Genomic DNA, 24,990 nt, shown 5'->3' on the forward strand with positions numbered 1-24,990 from the left:
CACCAGTTTTAGTAAATCTCCTCCTATGCCTCTAAAGTGATAAGCAGCTCCTGAAAAGGATGGTGACAACTTTTTCTGAATGTTTTATGTTCCCAGTTCGCATACTAACTAGGGATGAGCTTCGAGTTCGAGTCAAAGCCAACTTCAGAAATTTGAGATTCCCATAATGCACAGCATGTTATGTGATTGGCCAAAGCATGCACCCTGACCTCATGCTTTGGCCAATCAAATGATCTCTGCCATGATTGAACTAAAGGCCGGCTGCCTTTAGCCAATCATGGCTCAGGGGCCAAGTACACGCCCCACACTACATAAAGGCTGCCCACATAGCCGCAGCATGTAGTGTCATTGTGCGAGCGAGGAGACAGGGAGAGGCACGCGTGTGAGGCAAGTTGAGAGTATTTTTTTTTTTTGAGTTTTCAAGACAGTGCAGAGAGACATTCCTAGCAGTGTAGGGAGGGCCAGGAATGTGTGTCAGGCAGGGAGAGATTTGTTTCTTTACATCATATCAGACAGTGCAGCGCCAGTGAGTGATTCATTTCTAGCAGTGTAGGGAGGGCCAGGAACGTGTTTCAGACAGGGAGAGATTTGTTTTTTTTACATCATATCAGAAAGTGCAGCGCAAGTGAGTGATTCATTCCTAGCAGTGTAGGGAGGACCAAGAACGTGTTTCAGGCAGTGAGATTTGTTTTTTTACAACAGATATCAGTGAGAGTATTGTTCATCAGTCAGTTGAGTACATGCTATAAGCAGCACAGATCATCCAGCTATAGGATTATAGATTACATCAGATATCAGTGAGAGTATTGTTCATCGGTCAGTTGGGTACATGCTATAAGTAGCACAAATCATCCATCTATAGGATTATAGATTACATCAGCTATCAATGAGAGTATTGTTTATCGGTCACTTGCGTACATGCTATAAGCAGCACAGATCATCCATCTATAGGATTATAGCTTACATCAGATATCACTGAGAGTATTGTTCATCGGTGAATTGAGTACATGCTATAAGCAACACAGATCAGCCATCTATAAGATTATAGATTACATCAGATATCAGTGAGAGTATTGTTCATCGGTCAGTTGGGTACATGCTATAAGCAGCACAGATCATCCATCTATAGGATTATAGATCACATCACATATCAGTGAGAGTATTGTTCATCGGTCACTTGTATACATCTATAACCACCACAGCTCATCTATAGGGCTATCGATTACATCATATCAGGTCATTGAGTATCTACTGGTCAGTTGCGTTACTCTATATTGATCTGTATTACTATCATGTAAAAAAGGCCGACAAGGAGAGGCCGACGCTCACAGGCCACAAAAAGAGGGCATGCAGCCTCTTTTTCCATTGTGAAAAGTGGTGGTCACAGTCGACATAGTGCATCCTCTGCAGGTCGGGCACGCCCATCCTTTATTTCCAGTGCTGCCCGTGCTATTCAGCCACAAGATGTGGAATAGTTGGTGGAGTGGATCAATAAGCCGTCCTCATCCTCCTTGTCCTCTGACACCCATGCTCACAGTAGTTTGCCTTCCACCGCAGCTGCCAAAGCGGCCTGTTCCACAGGCTCCTGCTCCACAGCTTCTCCTTCAGTTGCCCCACCATCATGCACGGAGAACTCCCAAAAGTTCATTAGTGTGGGGTTTTTTCAGCACCTGTGCAGTAGACCGCAGTGCTGCTGTTTGCAACATCTGTCTAAAGCGGATCAAGCGTGGCCAGAACACCAGCCGCTTGAGCACCACATGCTTGACAAGGCATATGACGACCTGCCATGCAGTCCGTCAACAGCACCTGAAAGAGGCACCAGATCAAAACAAGCATACATCACCTTGCTCCTCACCTGCGATCTCTAACCCTACTATACCTCATGCCTTCTCAAATACCAGCATTGAGAGGGATGATGGTATATCAATGAGTGGCACAGAGACTTGTACCCAATCTGTTAGCAGTACACCGCTTGATTTGAGCAGCAGGAAAATGTCACTTCCCCAGTTCCTTAACCGTAGAAAGAAATACTGTCCCAGCCATCCACATGCTCAGTGTCCTGAGCATTTTGAGCCAAATTTCTAGCATTACAATTGCTGCCTTTTCATCTGGTAGGACAGGACAGGGTTCGGTGTTGCAGCTTGTTTTGCCATCACACCTCCAAAAAGCTGGTGCTGGTTCTGCCACATCTGGCTACTCTCCCACCTCCTCCTCCTCCATGTCCTCTTCTGCTCAATTGTCCTCTGAAGCAGCAGTGCTCCCTAAGCATTCAAGGAACTACACAAGCAGTTAGGCTAAAAGATGCCATGCTGTGCTTCAGTTGGTCTGTCTAGGTGATAGGAGTCGCACCGGTGCAGAGATTCTGTCAGCTCTGCAGGGGCAGGCTCAGAGATGGTTGACGCCAATACAGCTTGAGCCAGGAATGGTTGTATGTTATAATGGCACCAACCTTCTCTCCGCCCTCTGACAGGGACATTAGACACATGTTCCATGCTTGCCACATGTTATGAATCTGGTGGTGCAGCGTTTCTTGAGCAGATACCCGGGCTTCCAAGATCTCCTGAGGCAGGCCAGGAAAGTCTGTGGCCATTTCTGCCATTCGTTCAATGCCAGTGCTCGCTTATCTGACATTCAACGGGAATTCAACCTGCCCACCAACCACCTCATTTGTGACACCAGGTGGAACTCAACGTTGGCAATGCTGCAGTGGCTGCACATGCAGCAGAGGGCCATCAATCGGTACCTGTGTGAGTATGGCACAAGGACAGGGTCAAAGGAGCTTGGCTTTTTTTCACCACGCCAGTGGCTTTTGATTAAGGATGCATGCATTGTCCTGTCACCATTTGAGGAGGCCACAAGGATAGTGAGCCGGGACGATGCATGCATCAGTGACACTATCCCGCTAGTCTACCTGCTGGAGCACATGCTGCGTGGAATCATGGACAGGGCACTTGAGGCAGAACAGCAGGAGGAAGAGGAGGACTTCCTTTCCTCACAAGGCCCCCTTTATGCAGATATCATTCCTGCAGGATCACAAAACACACAGGAGGAAGAGGAGGAGGAGGATAAGGATTTTGGCAGCATGGAAGTAGAGGAAGAGGATAGCATACAGCAGTCTGTAATTTCAGAAAAGGTAACCATTTTACCTGGATTCAGTTATGATTTTATCCAATAAATATAGAGTTCTAAGTATAAACAAATGATGTGATATTTTAACAATTGCTAGAAAACCTCAGTGTAAAAGAACCAAAAAGATAGATCTTTAATAGGAAACTGAAATGGTGCTATAAAAACTTAAGCCTCGTACAAACGCACCGATTGTTGGCCGACCTATCGGCCATCTTTTCTCCAGTGTTGTTGTGTTGGTTGAAATGTGCTCTAGACTGCACACAAATTTTGTCGGCCAACAACAACCAACTGCAGAAGTGATGTCATGTGCTGTTTTACTTTCCGTGTGTTTTTTCTTCTCTGAGCATGCCCAGTCTTGCTCATCTGACTTTTGTCGGCCGGAATCTGTACTGACTGACGAACAATCGGCCATTCTGGTGACGGCCAACAAAAATTTTATAGCATGCACACCAGATTTTGTTCGGACGAAAAGTCGCAGTCGGTTGTCGGAAGCATCATACTAACAAGCTGACAATCGGACAATCGGACGTTGGCCGAAAATTTACGGCCAACAATCGGTGCGTGTGTACGGGGATTTAGTCTATAATAAATGTAAAACATTTTTTTTTCAATTGCTTTGTATATCTTATTAGTTTGTTTAATGTAACTTTCAGCATTTCATATTCCCCATCTGTGAAATAAAGAAAGCAAAGTAGTGGTTTAAATAATTTTATTGCATATAAAATAACAATAACACATCTTTGTGACAACTACTTGTTGTAGAATCATTTCTGCCTAATAATTGCTACTGAAAAATCTGCCCACATATTTTAGGCATAATGGGAATGATGAAGCGGGTTTCACTTCAAATTCATTGTCAATTCAATAAGAAAATGTATTTGTCAGATTTTCCTTTGTTTTACCAATTTACCTTTTGAATTTAAATCTGGTCTCAACAGGATAATATAACATTTAGGAATAAATATACAACCCACAATTCCTAAGTTAGAAGCTATTATAGCAAATATCTCTACTAGCACAGTGTTCTTCCCTGTAACACTCATATAGGCTGGAATAAAAGAGATCCAGACACTGCAGAACACCAGCATGCTGAAGGTGATGTATTTGGCCTCATTGTAACTGTCTGGTAAATTTTTGGCGAGGAAAGCCACAAAAAAACTCCCAGCTGCTAGAAGTCCCATGTAACCCAGAAGTATGGAGAATGTCAGAGTAGATCCTTCATTACATTGAAGGATAATTCTATCAGGATATAGGTCAGTGTTACTTTCTGGAAATGGACAGGCAGTCAATAGCCAAATGATGCTAATTAAAACCTGGATAAATGAACAAAGAAAAACCAAACAGTTGGGTATTTTTACTCCAATATATTTTCTCCAGAAACTTCCAGGCTTGGTGGCCCTGAAGGCCATGTAGACCATAATAGTTTTGGCCAGAATGGAAGATACAGCCACTGAAAAGAGGATCCCAAAGGATGTCTGCCGAAACATGCAGCTGATAGGTCCAGGCCGGCCCAAAAACAAAAACACACAGAGGAAACTCAGCATGATGGAGACCAGAAGAATGAAGCTCAAGTTTTTATTATTAGCTCTGACCACTGGAGTCTCTCGAAATACAATAAAGATGCACAAAATTGTGGATGTTTTAACAAATAGTAAAATAGAAATAACTGAGACTGTGAGAGGAGCTGGATCATTCCCGTAAGATAGAAATTCAACAGGTTTTGGTACACACTGATTGTAATCATTTGGCCACTTATCTTCTGAACATTTATGACAGGAACCTTTATCTAAAAGAAAATGTCTATAGTGTGAACAACTATTACAATATCTTAATTTTAAACAATATGTTTACTAACAGTAGGAAGATAAGACCATCCTCCGCGCCAAAGCTTTTGCTTCCACCATTTCCTGAGGATCAGGTGCTAGATAGAAAGAATAGAATAATGGACCACAGAATATATTAAATAATCATGACATCATGATTATTTACACATCTAAGGACTTCCCACTGACACATTTCACCCACATGGGCTTAATTGTAGCCATACAACTTTCACCTGAGACTGTCAGTTTCATTTACGAAAAAAAATGTGAATACTCATGAATGATGTAATCAGAATGCAACATGCTTTTTTTTCTTTCACAAAGTTAATAGTTCTAATAAAAGCTGAGATTTATCTAGTCACATGCATTTTGAAAAAAAAAAAAAAAAAAAAAAAAATATATATATATATATATATATATATATATATATATATATAGGTGCATTTTTTATTTAGATATAATAGTCTAGCAGAAGTTCAAATGCTTTTTCTGGGAATCAATTGAAATAACAATCTAACAATGAAAGAAACAGCAGATATTATTTATGTCATTAGGTTGTTCTAATAATGTATTTGTCTCTAGGATTTTTATTTTTAAATTTTTCATAGAATAGAAAATGTTAGAACCTCAGTTGGTGGCAATTGCTAACTGATTTTTTTGACAAGATTTTCCAATTTTTTCTTTCCAAGTTATTATTGACTCTGAAAAAGGAAGCTGAAGAAATCTCCCCAGCAGGGGCACTGCAATAAAAACTTGACAACAGTCCTACATTTTTGAACCAAAATTTGTTATCACTTTTTTGTAGGTTGGATAGATCTCTCCTGATCGCTTGTCCTGGGTGAAATTTGCTAACAGAGCAAGAAGTAAGAGAAAATCCTTTTAACAATGCCAAAATATTAGGAACCAGCGATAGCAGAAAGCTTTCATATATAGAAATGGTAGAAATACTGCATCCATACATGATGTTCGACTTCTGCTACACAGAGGCCAGATGGCAAAAGTTCAGGCTTTCATTCAATTGCCCGAACAGTCTATGTTCAGTTTAAACCTGTGATCCCTGACTCTGACATGAGGGAGCAAAAGCTCTGGCTCTACCAAGATGGCTACAGACACAGTCCACAGAGAAACACGTTGACGCACAGGGTTTCATTGGTTTATTACTGTGTATATATCGCTGTAGGCAATTTGATGGCTTATTATGGCTGATCTGGTTATATGTAAATACACATTCTTTTACTGATGCATGCTTGTGCATGCTTTTTAATTTTCTTTTTGTATATAAATAAAATAATGGATTTTATATAAACTGTGCATCCTATCTTGCCTCTTAGGTCCGGCCAAACTTTACTTTCTCTTCTTTGGGCTACAGACACAGAAACACAATAGAATATTGTGGGGTTTATTTACTAAAGGCAAATAAGTTGTGAGTTGAAACTTCCCATTACAATAGGAACAATGATAATTAACCACTTGCCGACTGCCGCACGACTATTTACTGCGGCAGTCAGCCGCTCCTGGGCAAAGTGACGTAGACCTACGTCGATCGCCCATGAACCTGTAGGGGGCGAGCACGAGCCTCCGGTGGCGCGCTCCCGCCCCCGCTCGTTCACTGACATCCCCGCGCGTGTGACCGGTGGCTTCGATGTCCGCCGGCCACTCACGATCTCCCTCAGGAGAGGGAGAAAGACAGACGGCTGATGTAAACACAGCCGTCTGTCATTCTCCCTTAGATCATCACAGAGGCTATGCGATCCTGCTATGTAGGATCGTATGTCTCTGTGATGATCTAACAAGCCAAGCCCCCTGACAGTTAGAATCACGCCCCTAGGGACACACTTAACCCCTTGATCACTAATAAAGTTAACCCCTTCCCTGCCAGTGTCATTTTTACAGTAACAGTGCATATTTATACCCCCTGGTACCCCCAAAAGTGTCAAAAATGTCAGTCAAGGGTCCAATCTGTGCGTCGCAATGTCGCAGTCCTGCAAAAAAAAAAACGCAGATCGCCGCCATTACTAGTTAAAAAAAAAAACAATAAAAATTACATAAATCTTTCCCGTAGTTAGTAAACGCAATAACTTTAGCGCAAAACCAATGAAAATACGCTTATTGCGATTTTTTTTTTACCAAAAATATGTAGCAGAAAACAAATTGGCCTAAAATGTAAAAAAAAATTGATTTTTACTTTTTTTTTTTTGAGAATTTCATATAAAAAAATTTGAAAAATATTGTTATTTTTTCAAAATTGTCGCTCTTTTTTTGTTTATAGCGCAAAAAGTAAAAATCGCACAGATGATCAAATACCACCAAAAGAAAGCTCTGTTTGTGGGAAAAAAGGACATAAATTTCATTTGGGTACAGCATCGCACGACCACGCAATTTTCCATTACAGTCACGCAGTGCTGAATCGCAAAAATAGGGCCTGGTCTTTGAGCAGCCAAACCCCCTGGGGCTTAAGTGGTTAAAAAAAAATGTGTTTGAACATGTGTAGCCAGGTCGCAAGGCTGGTGTTGTTCACATTGTTATTAATATTAAAGTTCTGCAAGACAGTGACTTCAGCATTATGGGAGATGTAGTCCGGGAGGAGCAAGGATCATAAACTGCTGAGACAGAAGGATCCTTCTCCCAGGGAGCAACAGAATGCGCAGAGCCTGCTGGGATGGTTATGTAAAGGGAGGCGGGACTTTGCTTTGCTCTCTTGCCTCAACAATAGCTGACTGAAAAGAAGGGGAAGAGCTGCTGCGGATCGCAGGAACTTAGGCCGAGGCCTAGTGGCGGACATCGGAGTGAAGCCAGCAGTGTGAGTGTGCAGAGGAGTCTCGGTGGTATGGTTGAGCGGAAGGTTGCTGACAGAGATGCTGATGAGAGCGGGGCCTGGTTGCAGAGGGGAACGGATCTCCCGGTTTGGGTGAGAGACATCCAGTACCTGCATCTCTTTTACAATTCAGACCTAGACTGATTCTGGGAAGGGCAAACAGATTGTGTACCTTGATAAGGTCACACTGACAAACTCTGGACACTGCAAATGGAAATATAGTGCAAGGTGGGTGAATCAGGCCTTAAGCCCTCAATCCAGTCCTAGGATGTTAACCTGTGGTGACTCATAGGATAAACTGCATTTGCCTCTCTGTGGATTACAACTGCTATTACTTTGGGGAATATAGTTCAACCTCCCTTCTTTGTTGGATTACAAATACTTTCCTTGGATTGTGGGATTCCTTGCCGGTGAAGATAAGTGAGGCCTCACTCACCCGGAGACACTTGCATTTCATTTTAAAGGGGGCCCCCGTTAGCATACAGAGTGCACTCTGCTAGGTTGACTTTGCATTCAAATCATTGAGTATAGTAATTTTATCTGCGGTCACTCTCTAACCACATTCAATAGTTAAAGCATTGTTCACTGTTCCGGAACACTATCCTCTTAGCATATATACACATTTGTTTGTGTATGTATGTGTTGCCTGTGTTCTGGATCCTGAGTGCTGAGCAAAGAGGCATAAATCCTTGACTGAGAACTTAGGATCTTTTCTTCTTTGAAACGATTGTGTAATTTCTGACTTTTGTTTGATTACTCTGATTTTACTTCTAAAACAAAAGAGCAGTAAATTGTTTATTCACTGCAACCTTTGTGGTCTCAATCATTTACCATGACAGAACTGATAGTGTCAGATGGGTTGGAGCAGGCTCAGGGTGTGAGAGGTGATGAGGACACCCATGCAACAAGCCACCCCAAGGGGGCAGTTCTACACATGAATGAATTATGGAAGTCCATAGAGTTGCTCCTCATTCAGCTCAATTTGCCTTTAGTAAATCATCCCCATAACTCAGAAATGGGTAAACATTACCTGCAAGGAGACACAGCTTCCAGAGTTAAGTTTCTTTTCAATTTACTTGGCCCATTACACAATGGGATGGGCACTTCCCATCCTGCTCCACGAACAAAATTATGTCTGGCTGATAGCTGCTCAGCCATCACAGAAAGCTTTGTATTTATTCTTAGAATAAAAAAAAACTTCCTGTGAATGGCTGAGCAGCGCTCAGTCTGACTCACTTTTATTCCATTTCACTGCCAGAGCACAGTGCTATGTACCGTATGTAGCTGAGGCTCCATACAATATATACAGTGCTCAAAGCCTCTGCAATTGTTAGTAAAGTACTTCTGGTGTCCCTGTTTAGCTCAGTCCAATAATAGCTGATGCAGGGGACTGTGCTTGGAATCTTTAAGAGGAAGACAGGCGTCTTCAAGTTACTACTTAATGTTACTTGAGTTTCCTATTGTTACCCTGCACCCCTCCAAGTTCAAGGTTTTAATAAAGCATCAAAAAGGATATCCCTAGACAAATCATTAAACCATAAGAGTGCCTGAAACTGTGTGCCTGGCTACTAGTGTACTTACTAAGCAAAGAATCTAGGAACCAAATTAGCAGGCCCTTTAGGGGGTGAGCACTTCATAACTATGAAAAAAAGTATTTTTTTCACCTGTCATATTGGATATTTCCCCCTCTGGACACTGAACACACTCAAAGCAACATCGATGAACCCCCCTTTTCATCACTCTTCTGGAACACAGAGGGCAGTCTTCAGAGCACCTAGATACTGGAATCTAGAAGACAATCAAAATACGAGAAAAAAAAAAAGAAACCATTGTAACAATTCCTCTGTGACTGAGGGGTGTCAGGTGTCAATTATAAAACGAGGCAGAGACAGAAAATGCAGTGAAAATCACACCATTAATCTGCTAGCAAAATAACACAGTTCAGGAACTTTGTCAAAAACAGAAGCCAGACTTTGAAAGCCAGAGTTGGTAATTAGATGAGCCAGGATCAGGGAACCAGAAGTCAGAGTTGGCAGGAGACAAAATCAGGAGGAGGAATAAGAAGAGAAGTCAGCCAGGTCAAGTCATACACAGTAACTCAGCAAGAACACACTGGGGATTTTGACCACGTGAGGGCTCAGGGGAAGTAATCAAAGCTGTTTAACCACTTAAGCCCCGGAGGATTTGGCTGCTAAAGGACCAGGGTTTTTTTTGCGATTTTTTACTGCGTGATTTTAACGGACAATTGCGCGGTCGTGCGACGCTGTACCTAAACGAATTTGACGTCCTTTTTTTCCCACAAACAGAGCTTTCTTTTGGTGGTATTTGATCACCTGTGCGATTTTTTGATCACGCGCTATAAACAAAAAAAGAGCGTAAATTTTGCAAAAATAACAATATTTTTCACATTTTTTTATATGAAATTCCCCCCAAAAAAAAGTAAAAATCAAAATTTTTTAACATTTTTCGGCCAATTTGTTTTATGCTACCTATGTTTGGTAAAAAAAATCGCAAAAAGCATATTTTGATTGGTTTGCGCAAAAGTTATCGCGTTTACTAACAAAGAGAAAGATTTTTGTCATTTTTCGTGTTTTTTTTTTTAACGCGTAATGGCGGCGATCTGCGATTTTTTTTTCGGTACTGCGACATTGCGGCGGACAGATCGGACCCTTGACTGACATTTTTGACACTTTTGGGGTTACCAGTGACATTACTGCAGTAATCAGTGCTATACATATGCACTGTTACTGCAAAAATGACACTGGCAGGGAAGGGGTTAACTTTATTGGACAGGGAGGGGTTAAGTGTGTCCTAGGGGCGTGCTTTCTACTGTGTAGGGACATTGCTATTGGTGTAAAAGCAAAGATCAACCGTTCTACATAGTAGAACGGTCAGATCTTTACTTTTACACAGGGAGAACTGACAGGCAGCTTGTTTACACAAGCTGCTCTGTCTTTCTCCCTTCACAGGAGCGATCGCAGTGTGACTGGCGGACATCGAGTCCGCCGGTCACACGCACTGACTTGCCTGTGAACGAGCCGCGGCGGGCGCGCGCCTCGGCGGGCGCGCGCCCGCCCGCTATAGGCTCGCAAGTCAGTGACAGGCGAGTGACGTACCGATACGTCACTCTGCCTGGCCGGGGCTGACCGCCGCAGTATATAGTCGTGCGGCGGTCGGCAACCGGTTAAATAGCCAAAAGGGTCTGGCTGTAGGCTGGACTAAAGAGGCAAGTAATGGTAACCAGGTGAGTCACTGGGGAAACAGTGAGTGGCTGGTAATTAACTGACAGCTGAGCAGCCTCTGTGCACTGAAAGAAAGAGCTGCTAGTAAATAGCAGGATCCCCAGCCCTGACAGTGCCCCCTCGACAATGAACCCTCCAGGCAGCAGGCAGGGACCTGGTCAGGAAGAAGGCAGTAATACTGTCCACATTCAGTACAGGCAGCAGGCAGAGATACTTTCGGCACAAGCAAAAGCAGGCAGGGATGTGGTCAGCAGCAGCAAAAGCAGCAGAATCAGCAGTCCAGGCAGCAGGGAGGAAAAAGGTCCAAAAAGTCCTAGGCCATTACAGGCAGAGATTAGGTCAGGAGCATAAATTACACATCTAATACTAGGAGGTCAGTGCATGAAAAACAATCCAGATAGCAGGCAGAGGCATCATCTGTAAACAGGTAGGGTCAGTTAACATGGAAGGTAGAAATTTGGTTTAGAAACAATCAAAACAGCAGTCAGAGGCATCGCTGTTTAACAGGCCAGGGTCAATTAACGTGGAAGGTAGAAACGTGGTAGCAGGCAAAGGATCCGCACAGGTGTTTGAAATAGGGAAATGGCAGTCTTTTAAAAATAAGGAGAACTAATATCTTAGGGATATGTGATAACATCTGAAGTATTCTCCGATGGGAGGGACATTGGGGACAATGATAACTAGTGTCTCTTCCAACCCCTCTTCTGCTGCATACACAACGTTTCTTTCGGCGTCTTCTTTCTGATTCTGTGGGGGGAATGTTTTCAGGAAAAAGGTTGCTCATGAAGTTGACTCACACAATCAGAGTGAATGCTTCCTGGGGGGGGATCTGTGCTTGTAGATCAGGGCAGTGACAATTTCTTCAATCCATTTGAGGAGGGTGCTGGGTCCTTCTCTTGACTTTTGACAGGCGACATACACATTATACATGGCCATATGAAAAAGGTAAATTACTAAATATTTATATCAGTATAGGGACTTTCTAGTTGGTGAATAGGGTTGTAATATCTGGTCATTTAAATCTACCACCCCCATTCACAGATTATAATCGTGTATGCATTTAGGCTTTACAATGGGACCACAACTTCCAGAAATCTCCACCAAGGTGTCATTGTGGATTGTGGACAGGACTTAAACATTTCTCTTGTTCCTCCACTTCACGGCCAACACTTCCTCATTCCTCATACTTGTGGTTTTCCCCCATTTGTAGCCTTGTTGTCACTAAGTATTGTGACATTTTTTCTGCTGGTTCAGATGTACCTTGGGCACTCAGGGAGATGGAGCTGGGAGTCTTTGCCTTTGTAAAAACGAAAGGCTTGCACATATCCTGTGGTTCTTTCACATAATTTTTCATGGTTGGGATGATCTTACGGAGGGCACTGCAAATTGTCATTGAAATGCAGGAAGCGTATGATCGGGTCATAGCATGTCCTAGACATAACAGCAGAATAAATCGGCATGTGGTGGATGGTGTGGGTGGACCAGTAGGCATGCACTTTGTTTTTCTTTGTAAACATATTAAATGTAAGGCCCAAAAACAATTGTAAGTCATCTACCGTAAAATGTCGCCAATGAAACATACGGGCATAGGAAGAATTGGAGTTGGAGGCAATAAATTGCTATGCAAAAAGGTTTGTTTGGTCCATGATGTACTGCAACAAATCCTGAGGGAAAAATACATTTAAAAAAATCTATTTCTGAAAAAGTTTAAGTGTTGGGCTGCACACCTAGCTGTGCAGTGAAAGGGTGGAATGTAGCTGACCCTGAGCTGGAAGGCAACCATAATGGGTTTGCCAAGGCATTAGGAAGGTGGCCAGGATTCTTCGGGTTTGGTGCATTACTCCAGTGCTGCTACTGGGCTCTTCTTCTTTGGGTCTAGCTCAGTTTGTGTTGGTGCCATTGGGATGTATGGTGCTGCTGGTAGTAGGCAGGTTTTCTAATCTTATTTTTCTTATTATTATTTTGGGAGGGGCTGTTTCCTTCTCTGATTTGATCCCTGATCTACTACTCTCTACTGGCTCATATTCTGAACCAGAAGAGGATGGTGAGAGCGTCCCACTGTTTTCATTATCCTATATAGTAAGGATTGTATATGCCTCTTCAGGTGTAAAATATAATTTGGACATGGCGGCTGATGTGAAGCTGCGATGGGTACACTCCTGATGGGTGGCAGTGATATTGGCTCTGTGACAGGTGACACTGCTTAGGCTGCACTAATGGGCTGTGCTGACAGATCCACTAATGGCGACACTAATGGACTGCACTGACAGATCCACTGATGGGGCTGTGTGTCAGGTCCACTGATGGGGGCACTAATGAACTGTGTGACAGGATCCACTGATTGAAAGATCTGCTGATGTCGGCACTTTTGGACTGTATGATTGATCCACTGATGGGCTGTGTGACAGATCCTTTGATGGGCTGTATGACAGATCCACTAATGATGGCACTAATGGACTGTATGACAGATATGCTAATGGACTGTGACAGATCTGCTGATGGTGGCACTGATAGGCCCTGTGACAGATCCGCTGATGGTGGCACTGATGGGCTGTGTGACATATCCACTGATGGGCTGTGTGGCAGATCCACTGATGGGCTGTATGACAGATGTGCTGATGGACTGTGTGACAGATCCGCTGATGGTGGCACTGATGGTCTATGTGACAGATCCACTGATGGGCTGTGTGACAGATCACTGATGGACTTGTATGACAGATCATTGATAGACTTATAACAGATCACTGATGGGGCTGTGTGACAGGTTCTCTTTTTCAGTGGGAGAGGGGGGCTGTGGTGCACAGTAATGTGTAGAACTGTAAAAAAAACAGTCACCCACTGATCCCTTGGCTTCTCCTACTCACAAGATCGGTGTGTGTGGAGAGGAAAGCCAGGAACAGCAAGTAACCATTGTATGTTTACATCTGTGACCAGCTGTGATTGGACACAGCTAATTCCGTGGTAAACAGACATTTTCCTGGGGACACGCCTCATCCACAATCCCCACGCTTTGCACCCTAGGGAGTGTGCGTTAGAGGCACATCCTGCTGGACGTCATATGATGCCCAGTCAGGATGGCAAATACACCGCCCCGGCCGTCAATCTGCTATTGGCTAGGCAGGATCTGGTTAAATACAATAACAGATTGGCGCCACTCCAAGCCTGCAGTATCAGTCTTCCATGTTTATGCTCTGTTTTCAGGTGCTCGCAGAGACCGAGCACATCTCGCTCTAAGATATAATATAGTATACAAGTATCATTGCACACTGTATTCAACTCTGATGTAAAGTAAATGAAAGACATGCTTCAACTAAAATCCCCACCCACCTGTCCTTTACGATTAAACCCAATGTGGGAAAAACATGTCAATTGGGCATGACTGATAGCAGGGATTTAGGCTGAAGCCTGTCTTTTGTTTACTTCACACTGGAGTTGAATACATGTGTGGCAACACTTGTATGATATACTGGCTGAATAATGTTATATAGACTAGGGGGGTATTTTTAAAGCAGTAAATAGAAACATAGAGGAGTAATGTCAGAAAAAAGCCAAAGTGGTCTATCAAGACCCCCCCCCCCCCCCCATCTTAGGCAACAGAGAGGAGGAAAAGACTCCTCCTACAGATCTTGCAAATCTCTGTACAGCCACAGCACAGAGTCTATCTCTGCCTCCCCTGGTCTCAGCATTTAGCAGACTCCAGCCCTCCTCTGGTCCTCTTCCAAATCCTGTACTTTCTGCTTCCCAATTATGCACCCAGCTTCTTCTCAGCAGCAGCACAAGGTAAGTGGGTTGTACTGTGAAGTAAGGGAGGGTGGGGGACTCTTAACTTCTGATGGTGGGAGGCCTCTTGACATCTGATGTAAGTTGGGGTGGGGGTGTTCTGGACATCTAGTTCTACAAATACAACCAGCCCTTTGAGAGCAATCACAATGCTGATGAAGCCAGTGATTAAATAGTTTTTTTTTTTCACATTTTGTATTCAATAAGTTTTATTGAGTAGTAAAAGGTAATACCAATCATATAGTTATAAGCTATGTAATGAGAACATGTCAATGAAAACAGAAATTCACATGGTATCCCATGTAGAGATGGCCTTGCGGTTCGCCCGGCGGTCGGTTTGCAGCGAACTTTGCTCATTCGCAGTTCGCCAATCTTGCGAACATATGGCGTTGTTCGTGGCGGTCATATTAGTTTACATTGGGGAGAACTTTGACCTATGACACATCCATCAGGTGGAACAGGACAGCCAATTGAGATAGTTCAGCACATGGACATACCCCCTACCTTATAAATAGACCTGAGCTGGCTCCCATTATACATTCTGCTTTTTATCAGTGTAGGGAGAGGTTTGCTGTGTGCAGCAGGGACAGATTGTCAGTGACACAGATTGCTCTGTTATAGGCCCACAAAAGTCATTTTAAGGACTTGTATTTGGTATAGGTGTACTATTCTTTGGTGTGCACTATATAGGGGTATAATACACTTATAATATACTTACTAATATAGTGGATTTTTATTGTGCACTATGCAGCATTGTGACTGGGGTGGTGAGCGTTTCTGCAGGGACACTACAACTACAAAGAGTGACAAAAGCACTTTTAAAAAAGTATTATAACTAGTGTGATAGACCAGTGGCCCCCCTAAATGACAGATTGAAGCGGGGTGTTATCTAAAAATATACTTTTATAACAGTGTATTTGGGTACTGCAAAAATGTTAAAATTGAAACAAATCCGCGCTTAGGATATATCTAGTTACTCGATAAAGTTTGGCTGCAGCCCCCTTTAAACTATAATCCGAAGATATATAGAAAGGCAAATTCAGTAGGGAAAGGGGTATGGCGCTGCCAATATATATATATACCACTCAGTATCTAAAAATGTGAACAATAAAGTGCAATATATGTGAACAATATATAAATAAATAAAGTGCAATGTGTAATAAGTGTCCAATCTGGGAATGGTGTATCCACACGTGACTAAAGGTATCAAAGTGTCAATACCTGGTAAGGTGTGCCTGATAGTGATTGGAAATCAACCAATCAACATATATATAAAAAAATGACTATAAAAAGTGATATCAAAAGTTGGTCCAGTATAAAAATTGTGAAAAAATTATTATAGTGATAATCCAATAGTGCTCCAATAAAAACTTAATAGCATATGCAGAATAAAAAAAAAAAATAGAAAATCAGAGTGGTAAAAAATCTGTATAAAGGTGTGTTAAAAATCCACTAGAGATAGTCCTAAACCAGGGTATGTTCACAATAAATTACAAACCATCATACTATAAATATAGCGGTAATCCCAGAACCTCACAACAATAAATAGTCCTTGGCTAATTCAATAATACATAGTCCATTAATAAAAACGGCAACAATCTTCAAAGATAAGGTGACTTCAGTGCAGGTGCTCAGAACTTATTGCAGTAAAAGGTGCTAGAACTCAGGTGCTCAATCTGTGCTCCCCGCACCCCTTGGACCGCACTCACCGGATTGAGTCACCCCTACAGGGGTACCAGGCATTCAGTAAATAGTATCCTGGGTCCCCCTCCGGTCCCACCGGGTCCTGTGGGTACGAGTACTATCCACTCACTGCCCGAGCCCTCGTCCACTAGCCTTAGAATGGGGTATGTTCCACGGGTATATGGGGGAAATAAAGGTCTAACATAGGGTAGTACCGTCTGGATAATTTTATTAAATCAAAACGCAATGGTACTCACAAGCAAGCAGGTTAAAATCGGCAGGTATTACAACAAAGTCCGCGCACTTCCGGGACGCTGTGCGCTCCACGGACCGGATGTGCGTGTCAGCTGGGCGGTTGTGACGCAATGACGCTCTACGCGTTTCGTCACATATGCTATTAAGTTTTTATTGGAGCACTATTGGATTATCACTATAATAATTTTTTCACAATTTTTATACTGGACCAACTTTTGATATCACTTTTATAGTCATTTTTTTATATATATGTTGATTGGTTGATTTCCAATCACTATCAGGCACACCTTACCAGGTATTGACACTTTAATACCTTTAGTCACATGTGGATACACCATTCCCAGATTGGACACTTATTACACATTGCACTTTATTTATTTATATATTGTTCACATATATTGCACTTTATTGTTCACATTTTTAGATACTGAGTGGTATATATATATATATATTGGCAGCGCCATACCCCTTTCCCTACTGAAACTGCAAAAATGTTGCCTCTTTTGCTGCGTTAACTCTGCTACACACAGTGACAACAGTTACTGGCCAATTTTTTGTAGAACTGGTGTGATAGACCAGTGGCCCCCCAAAACCACAGATTGAAGCGGGTGTTATCTAACAGTATACTTTTATAACAGTTGTGGGAGATTAACTCACAGGGATCACCTTTTCCAAGGAAATAAGGCCAGCATGCAGGTAGTTTCTTTAAAGTCTGGTGGATTGCCAGCTTTATTTTGCAGAGGTTTGCAGATAGGCAAAAACAACAAAACAATAAAATAAACCCTTGCCGTCCGGCGCTAAACTAAATAACAGTTCTTCTCACTATACAGTGTGGGGCTGGTCCCCATCACCCACAAAAACACATAATAAAGCAAACCTGTTCTTTTGAAAGTCCAAACAGAGCTCCTCTCTCAGATTCCCTTCTGAGTCTCAGGCCAGAGCATTTCTGTGCTCTTTTCCTGTTCATTTAAAGTTCACCTGAGCATGGACTCAGGTAACTCACAATCTCTGGACCGGAACCTAGCCTGTCACGGAGGCTGGAAAAACCCAGGCCGGATTCCGGTTCAGTCTCTCACTACAGAACGTATGCGAGGTGAAATATAGCGATTATCTACTACCTCACCTCGCATACCGTCACACAGTGTATTTGTGTCCTGCAAAAACATTGCCTCTTTTGCTGCATTAACTCTGCTACACACAGTGCCAAACTTACTGGCCAATTTTTTGTATAACTGGTGTAATAAACCAGTGGCCCCCCAATACCACAGATTTAAGTGGGGTGTTATCTAACAGTATACTTTCATAACAGTGTACATTGTGCCCTGCAAAAATATTGCCTCTTTTGCTGCGTTAACTCTGCTACACACAGTGCCAAACTTAGTGGTCAATTTTTTGTATAACTGGTGTGATAGACCAGTGGCCCCCCAATATTACAGATTGAAGCGGGGTGTTACCTAACAGTATACTTTTATAACAGTGTATTTGTGTCCTGCAAAAATATTGCCTCTTTTACTGCGTTAACTCTGCTACACACAGTGACAAACTTCCTTGATGTGATACAAAATGCATACGTAGTATCACGTCTCTGGGAACATGGTCAGGCAGACGATTAGGTTAAGGCAGATGTGAATTCTGTCTATGGTCACATCCATGTCTGTAAGCTCAAGCAGTAGAGCTTTAAACATAGTAGTGGTGTAGGTGCTGAAATCTGCTTTTTGTACAGTTTCAAGTATACCCCTGCTTTTTAGATTGTTCCATCTAGATCTATCTTCAATGTCTGCTAGTTTGTTCTTAACCCACTCCATGTCATCATCTTCTGCTTCGTTAGCATCCACAAGATTATTTATGGTGCCAGCAAAGTCTCCCATTTTTGTTTAATATGATCTACTTTGGATTCAATGGCCTGCAGTTCCTTGTTGAAGTTATGCATACAGGACATCATGTCCACATGCAAGGAGCTTGTCAGGGACATTACCATGTCTTTTGACACTGTGTCCATCACTGGTTGGTTATTAGCAGGAAATTCCTCTATAGACTCAGTAAGTTCTCTTGTACTGTATCTTCCCCAGAATCTTCAGTTATATTGTTAGGGCTCACCTCTATGCCTTGCCTCGATCCATCCATCCTAAATCATGCTTTCTGGGCTCCCTGATAGTGGAGGTGAGGAGAGAGATTCAGAGTTTTTCAGCAAGTTGCCCTTGTGTGCCGAGGTGCTTGTTTGTGAGGCAGATGGAGGAGATGAGGAAGCCGAGGGAGTAAAGCTGGCGCCATTTGTCTGCACCCGTGCTGCTGCTGAGTAAAGAAGGCAGTCAGCTTTTGAAGCTTCTTTTTATCCTTTCTCTTTCTGGACATAGCCAGTAACTGCCCAGGACCCAGATCGCTGCCATGGGGTGGTAAAGAAGGTCGCTAGTGGATCAAAGTGTGCCGCTGTGTCCCCTGTGTCTCCAGGGTGGATCTCTCAGGTGGCCATCATGGTCCGTGGTCAGCCATGCCCCTTCTAAGATTTTTAAAAAGCTTAATTGAACAAGCTGAAGTTAGAAGCTGATCAAATTAAATGCAGAGCTGCACCAGATTTTGTAAGATTTTGCACTCCCAAGTTTTAGTTAATCCCATAGTTTGTAGATTCTATAACTTTCACACAGACTAAATATTATACACTGATTTGGGTTATTATTACCAGAGCCAAATACATTTTGGCCTAAAAATATGAAGAACGATTATTGATTTGCAAAATTTTATAACAAAAACAAATAAAATGTATTTTTTTAATGTTTGGCATTTTTCATTTATAGAACAAAAAAAAAAAAAAAAAACCCTAGTGGTGATTAAATACAATTAATGCTATATCTGTCTTAAAAAAAAGATAACCATTTTATTTAGTTACAGTGTTGCTTCACTGAGTAATTTGCATTCAAAGTGTGACAGTGCTGAAATCTGAAAATTGGCCTCGGCAAGAAGGAGATCAAAGTGTTCGATATTGAAGTGGAAGAAGTAAACATAGATTCACCTTACCTAACTAAGCTAAATAAACATTGACTTTGCTAAATTATCCCTTCTGTGGACATCACTAGGGGCCTGGGTATGTAATGTGCAGGCATCTAGAGATGCCTACACATACTGTAAATGCAGTAGTCTAAAATATCCTGCAGTTGCAGCTGACATGCAAACTCCAATACTTTCTAAAAGCAATAAAGCTTGCCCATCCCTTCCTACCTCCTGCCTTTTTGCCCAATAATGCAGGCCATCTTGGTAATAGGTCAATAGAAATGTTGAAATTAATTATCAGAAGGCTCCTACACAACTTAACATATCTATGTAGGACTTAGTAGTCAAGTGAAAACACAAACCTCACCATGTTTCCATAATGGTGGTAATCCATCGAACACAAGTTCCTCTCCATCAGGAGAAGATGTATTGTAACGTCCCATAAGTACAAATACATGTCTAAAATCAAAATGTAATCCAAAACTGTAAATATGATACAACGTGCACATATCTCCTCTCTCATTGAAATATACTTCTTCTCCGGTGGGATCTTGAAAATGGATTCTTCTTAAAAACTAAAAAAAAAAAAAAAATTGCACAAGACTATACCAAGTCTCTACCACCTTTCAATCTTTTAACTTAAATGACATACTGTACATATTTATTAATATTTCCTTCTCCAAACAATGCAACAATCATCCAGAATAGGGGATATTGTGGATACTTCCAGGGTTTAAATTAGCTTGAAAGCACTACATGCAAAGTGGTTGGAAAAAAACGGATTATGTGATATACAGTATACATTAGTTTTATTTGGATCTAGTACATACACGTAACACTTGTATGCAAAAATATAGTTCTATAGTTAGCGCACACACACACACACACACACACACTATATTACCAAAAGTATTGGGACACGTGCCTTTACAAGCACATGAACTTTAATGGCATCCCGGTCTTAGCCCATAGGGTTCAATATTGAGTTGGCCCACCTTTTGCAGCTATAACAGCTTCAACATTTCTGGGAAGGCTGTCCACAAGATTTAGGAGTGTGTCTATGGAAATCTTTGACCATTCTTGTAGAAGAGCATTTGTGAGGTCAGGCATTAATGTTGGAGAGAAGGCCTGGCTTGCAGTCTGCACTCTTATGCACCCCCAAAATGTTCTGTGGGGTTGAGGTCAGGGCGTTGTGCAGGCCAGTCAAGTTTCTCCACTGAAAAATCACTCATTCATGTCTTTATGGACATTGCTTTGTGCACTGGTCCAAATCATTTGGTGTAGGGGGGATTATGGTGTTGGGTTGTTTTTCAGGGATTGGGCTTGGCCCTTTAGTTCCAGTGAAGGGAATTTTTTCGGTCAAAAAGTTTTTTATTTTGTCAAACACAATACAATGCATAAGATCAAACAAGCAAGTGTATAGGACCTCAAACCAGTAGAGGTTCGCAGTGGCAGTTGCAATCAGGTATCAGTCAAATGAGTCAAAAATAGAACATACATATAAAACAAATCATGCAGGATATTAAAACCCAGCCATAAACCAAGGTGAAAGGTAGGATGGGAGAACAGGGTGCGACATGCATGTAGTCTTGCAACATTCCCTACCACATAAAACTCAAACAGTTGCAAAATGGGAGAAGACCTGCCACTATCCACCCCCCCCCCCCCAAGGGGATTTGGGGATTGCTAAATACCTGGCCAGGCTGAGGTCTCCGAGCACCCTAAAGGCTGCGAAACATCCAGAGACCCCCTCCTAGGTCCAGTCGAGGGGGATTCCCAGACTGATATCCGGGGATCCCACCATTCCTCAGAAATAGTCGACCTGGCCCTCAGGGTCCATCTCTTAAGTTAAAACCAGAATTTGCAGATGGAAGGGGGCAACAGTGGCAGGCCAACCTAACTATATCGTCAACTGTCATCGGTGGATACATCACAACATATAGATACAACAAGAAAGGGGGAAAGAAGAAGAGTGGGTGGGAATAGACATAGCTTAGGAGAGGGGATATTCAAAGGAGGTAGTCACCGGGGGGAGTCAAAAAGTAAGCAGGGAAGGAGAAAAATCAATTTCATGTTACAATGTGATCTTGAAGTGTAGTGCCCACGACTCCCAGACACTCTCAAATTTGAGTACCTGATCCTTTAAGATCGCAACCATCTTTTCCTGGGCCATGATCCAGGAGACTTTCCTGGGTACAGCTTGATAAGGTACGGAAGGCCTTTTCCAGGCTCTGGCCAAGGTGAGTTTAGCTCCCAGAAGTATAAAAGTGAAGGGAATTTTTAAGCCGTCAGCAAGCCAAGATATTTTGGACAATTTCATATTCCCAACTTTGTGGGAAAAGTTTGGGGTTGGCCCTTCCTGTTCCAACATGACTGCACACCAGTACACAAAACAAGGTCCATAAAGAAATGAATGAGCAAGTTTAGGGTGGAGGAGCTTGACTGGTCTGCACAAAGCCTGACCTCAACCCAATAGAAAACCTTTGGGATGAATTAGAGCGCAGACTGAGAGACAGAAAGGTCCTATGCTAGCCAGGAGGATGATTGTGAAGGTAGGTCCTGGGCTAACAGTAGAATCAGGACCAGGGTACTGGGCTCCACCCTCCTGAGGAATCCTGGTGTTCAAGGGAAAAGTGCAGTCTGATAGAGCAGACAGAGGGCTCAAGCCTGTGGGCTGGAGCAGCAAGGAAGCTGGAAAGTAGAACTAGCCAAGGTACAGTGTTTGTAAAGGAACTCTGTGATATGGCCAAGAGGGCTGATGCATAAAGCCTGAGCATCAGTGCTGCTAAAGAGAGCCAGGTGGCTAGGTATTTTTTAATTTACATTGTTGCTGTGGAAAGCTGAAACCCCTGCGTGGGCAACTGTTCTGTTATTAGACTTGTTTTCTTTTCCTTTAATAAAAGTGGGCCAACAAGCCCTTCAACAGCATATCGGGTGTCTCGGCTCACTGGAAAGCTATACACTTAAGCTAAATAACCTCTAAACATTACAAGTGGTGGAGGATGAGAGCAGAACTAAAGTTTCTCACATATACCAGTGAGCTATTGCCAGAAACTGCCTGTGCTCTGCAGTGTGTGAAGCAGGAGTTGTACCTAGAAGGAGAGGCCCCTAAAGAGACAGTGCTCCTGTTGTTGCTCTGTGCATCGGAGTGACTGCAAGTATGGGGTTTCCAGAGGAAGAGAGCAATACTCCACCTGTGTCTGAATCTTCTGTGGACTGGTGCAAGCGGCACCTGGCAGCATTGGGTCAAACTAAAGAGGAAAGCAAGCCAACCCTCAGTGCAAGGAGAAGGCTGTTTTGTGGTCCATAACTGGGAGAGAGTTGTTGTTGCCCCTGACAACGCTGCTGAAGTTGAACAAGCAGCTGTTGTGAAAAATGTAAATGAGTCACAACTAGTGATGAGCTTCGTGTTCGAGTCAAACCTATGTTTGACTCGAACACTGCCTGTTCACCTGTTCGTCGACTGCCGAACAAATGGGCTTCTTTGCGGGAACTTCGAGTCCCCACATCCATAATTAATTTAATAGGTTTTATTTAATATCCATAATTAATATTAATCATCCGCTGGCCAGGGAATCGAACCCACAGCCTTTCATTTGCAAGCCCGTTATTCTAGCACCTACGTCACCGAGCCAGCTGTTTAACCAAAGACTCTCTCTGCCTAACTAACTTCTATCTGAGTTTGACCATTCTTTTATAGGGCTCTGACGTCACCAGCGCCCCATAATCCACTGCTCAGGTGCAGTGAATAAATTACTGACGTCAGTGCCTGTAGCAACACAGAGGAGGCCAGTTGGGTTGTCTGTATACCATGGGGTGTGCCTGCCAAGGGTCTTTGCAAATGGCTTCAGGAGGAGCCAATACAATGTGTTGGAAAATGCCAGAAAATTCCTTCCGTGAGAGTACAGTCTCCAAGAGCAACAGGAGGAAGATGGCTAAAGGAAAGGAGGAGCTGGAGTGGAGATTTGGCTCAGCGTCTCCACTAAGAGGCCTGTGAGTTCCTGCCAGCTGGGAATCACCAGGAGGGAAGCGCCCTGGGAAAAATTCATCCAGTACCATGCCTGGTATGTGGACATCTGGGGCACGACATTATTTCTTCTTGCCCTGGCTTTTTGAATACGGCTGGAGATAATATTGCTGAGCAAAAGTCTTTATCTGCAGGCCCAGATTCCTCTTGTGTCTGCAGGGGGTACTAAACTGCTGGAGATGCCTGTTGTAATTTCATCCCAACTTATACATATTATAAAGCAGCAGAAATGTCTTATTTTAGAAATGTTTGCAACTAATTAGCAGAAACAAGCTCAGGTGTGTTCGAACCCTAGTCTGAACCTGCCACAGCTATCCTGCCAGGAAGCTGTCACAGTGCCTCACCTTTCAAAAGTCGAGCTGAATGGGACAGATATCAGTGTTTTGACATCTGTGCCTGTTCAGTTAGCGTCTGCATACTCCACACAATGGACAGGGGTGGACTTGTGAAGACTGTATGAGAGGCCAGATGTAAATGGACTTATGTCCATTTACATCAAGCTACTTCTGATCTGTCACGTTTAGGTCTGAAAAAATAGAAAAGGACTCAGTCCTTTTCCATTTTTGTTTTTGGACCTGAATGTAAGATGTAAGGTGTAAGTCCATTTACATCCAGACTCCCGTGGACCTACATTGACCTTTTCAATCAGGTCTGGATGAAAAACTGGAAGGCGGACCTAATTGGAAAGTTTGGGGAAAGGTTCTTAAAGGGGAATATATATATATATATATATATATATATATATATATATATATATATATATATACAGTATATGTATATATATATATATATATATATATATACAGTATATGTATATTCCCATACTATAGCTTGTAGGCACAACCTTTAATGCTGAAGGAACCCCTCTCCTCTAGTATAAAACACATATACACAGATGGGGTGCCTACCCCTATACGGGGCCTTAGTGCTTTTTGCATAGGTGATATATAGACAATGTTACTGAAGCTGAGGTATACAGGTCTTAAAAAGAGTCAAGTTCTCAGCTAAGCAATTTATTGTGCTTCTGAAATTTTGATGGGGTGCAGCCTACCTTTATCAAGTCACCTTGTTGGACTTCCTATTTTAAAACCATGGGCAAGAATATAGAATTCCCCACCATAAATTCAGGTACTGATGTTGGATAAGAAGACCTTGTTCACAATTAGTGTCTTGATTTACACCAAAGGCATTCATTAGGCCTGAAGTCAGGGCTCTGTACGGGCCACTTGAGTTCCTCTACACCAAACTCAT

At 42.6% G+C, this 24,990-nt stretch overlaps 1 protein-coding gene across 1 annotated transcript; it reads right to left on the reverse strand.

Annotated features, from left to right (window-relative positions):
• Positions 1–3,957: 3,957 nt before the first annotated feature.
• LOC309549736 (vomeronasal type-2 receptor 26-like) lies at positions 3,958–12,363 on the reverse strand (the record flags this gene model as incomplete). Its single annotated transcript, XM_082250230.1, has 3 exons — positions 3,958–4,915; positions 4,985–5,050; positions 12,270–12,363. 3 exons carry the CDS (start codon positions 12,361–12,363, stop codon positions 4,011–4,013), a joined length of 1,065 nt encoding a protein of 354 aa, XP_082106356.1. The 3' UTR covers positions 3,958–4,010.
• Positions 12,364–24,990: the final 12,627 nt, after the last annotated feature.

This window comes from Pelophylax lessonae, assembly GCF_965119305.1.
Source record: "Pelophylax lessonae genome assembly, chromosome: 1".
Classification (NCBI taxonomy): Eukaryota; Metazoa; Chordata; class Amphibia; order Anura; family Ranidae; genus Pelophylax; species Pelophylax lessonae.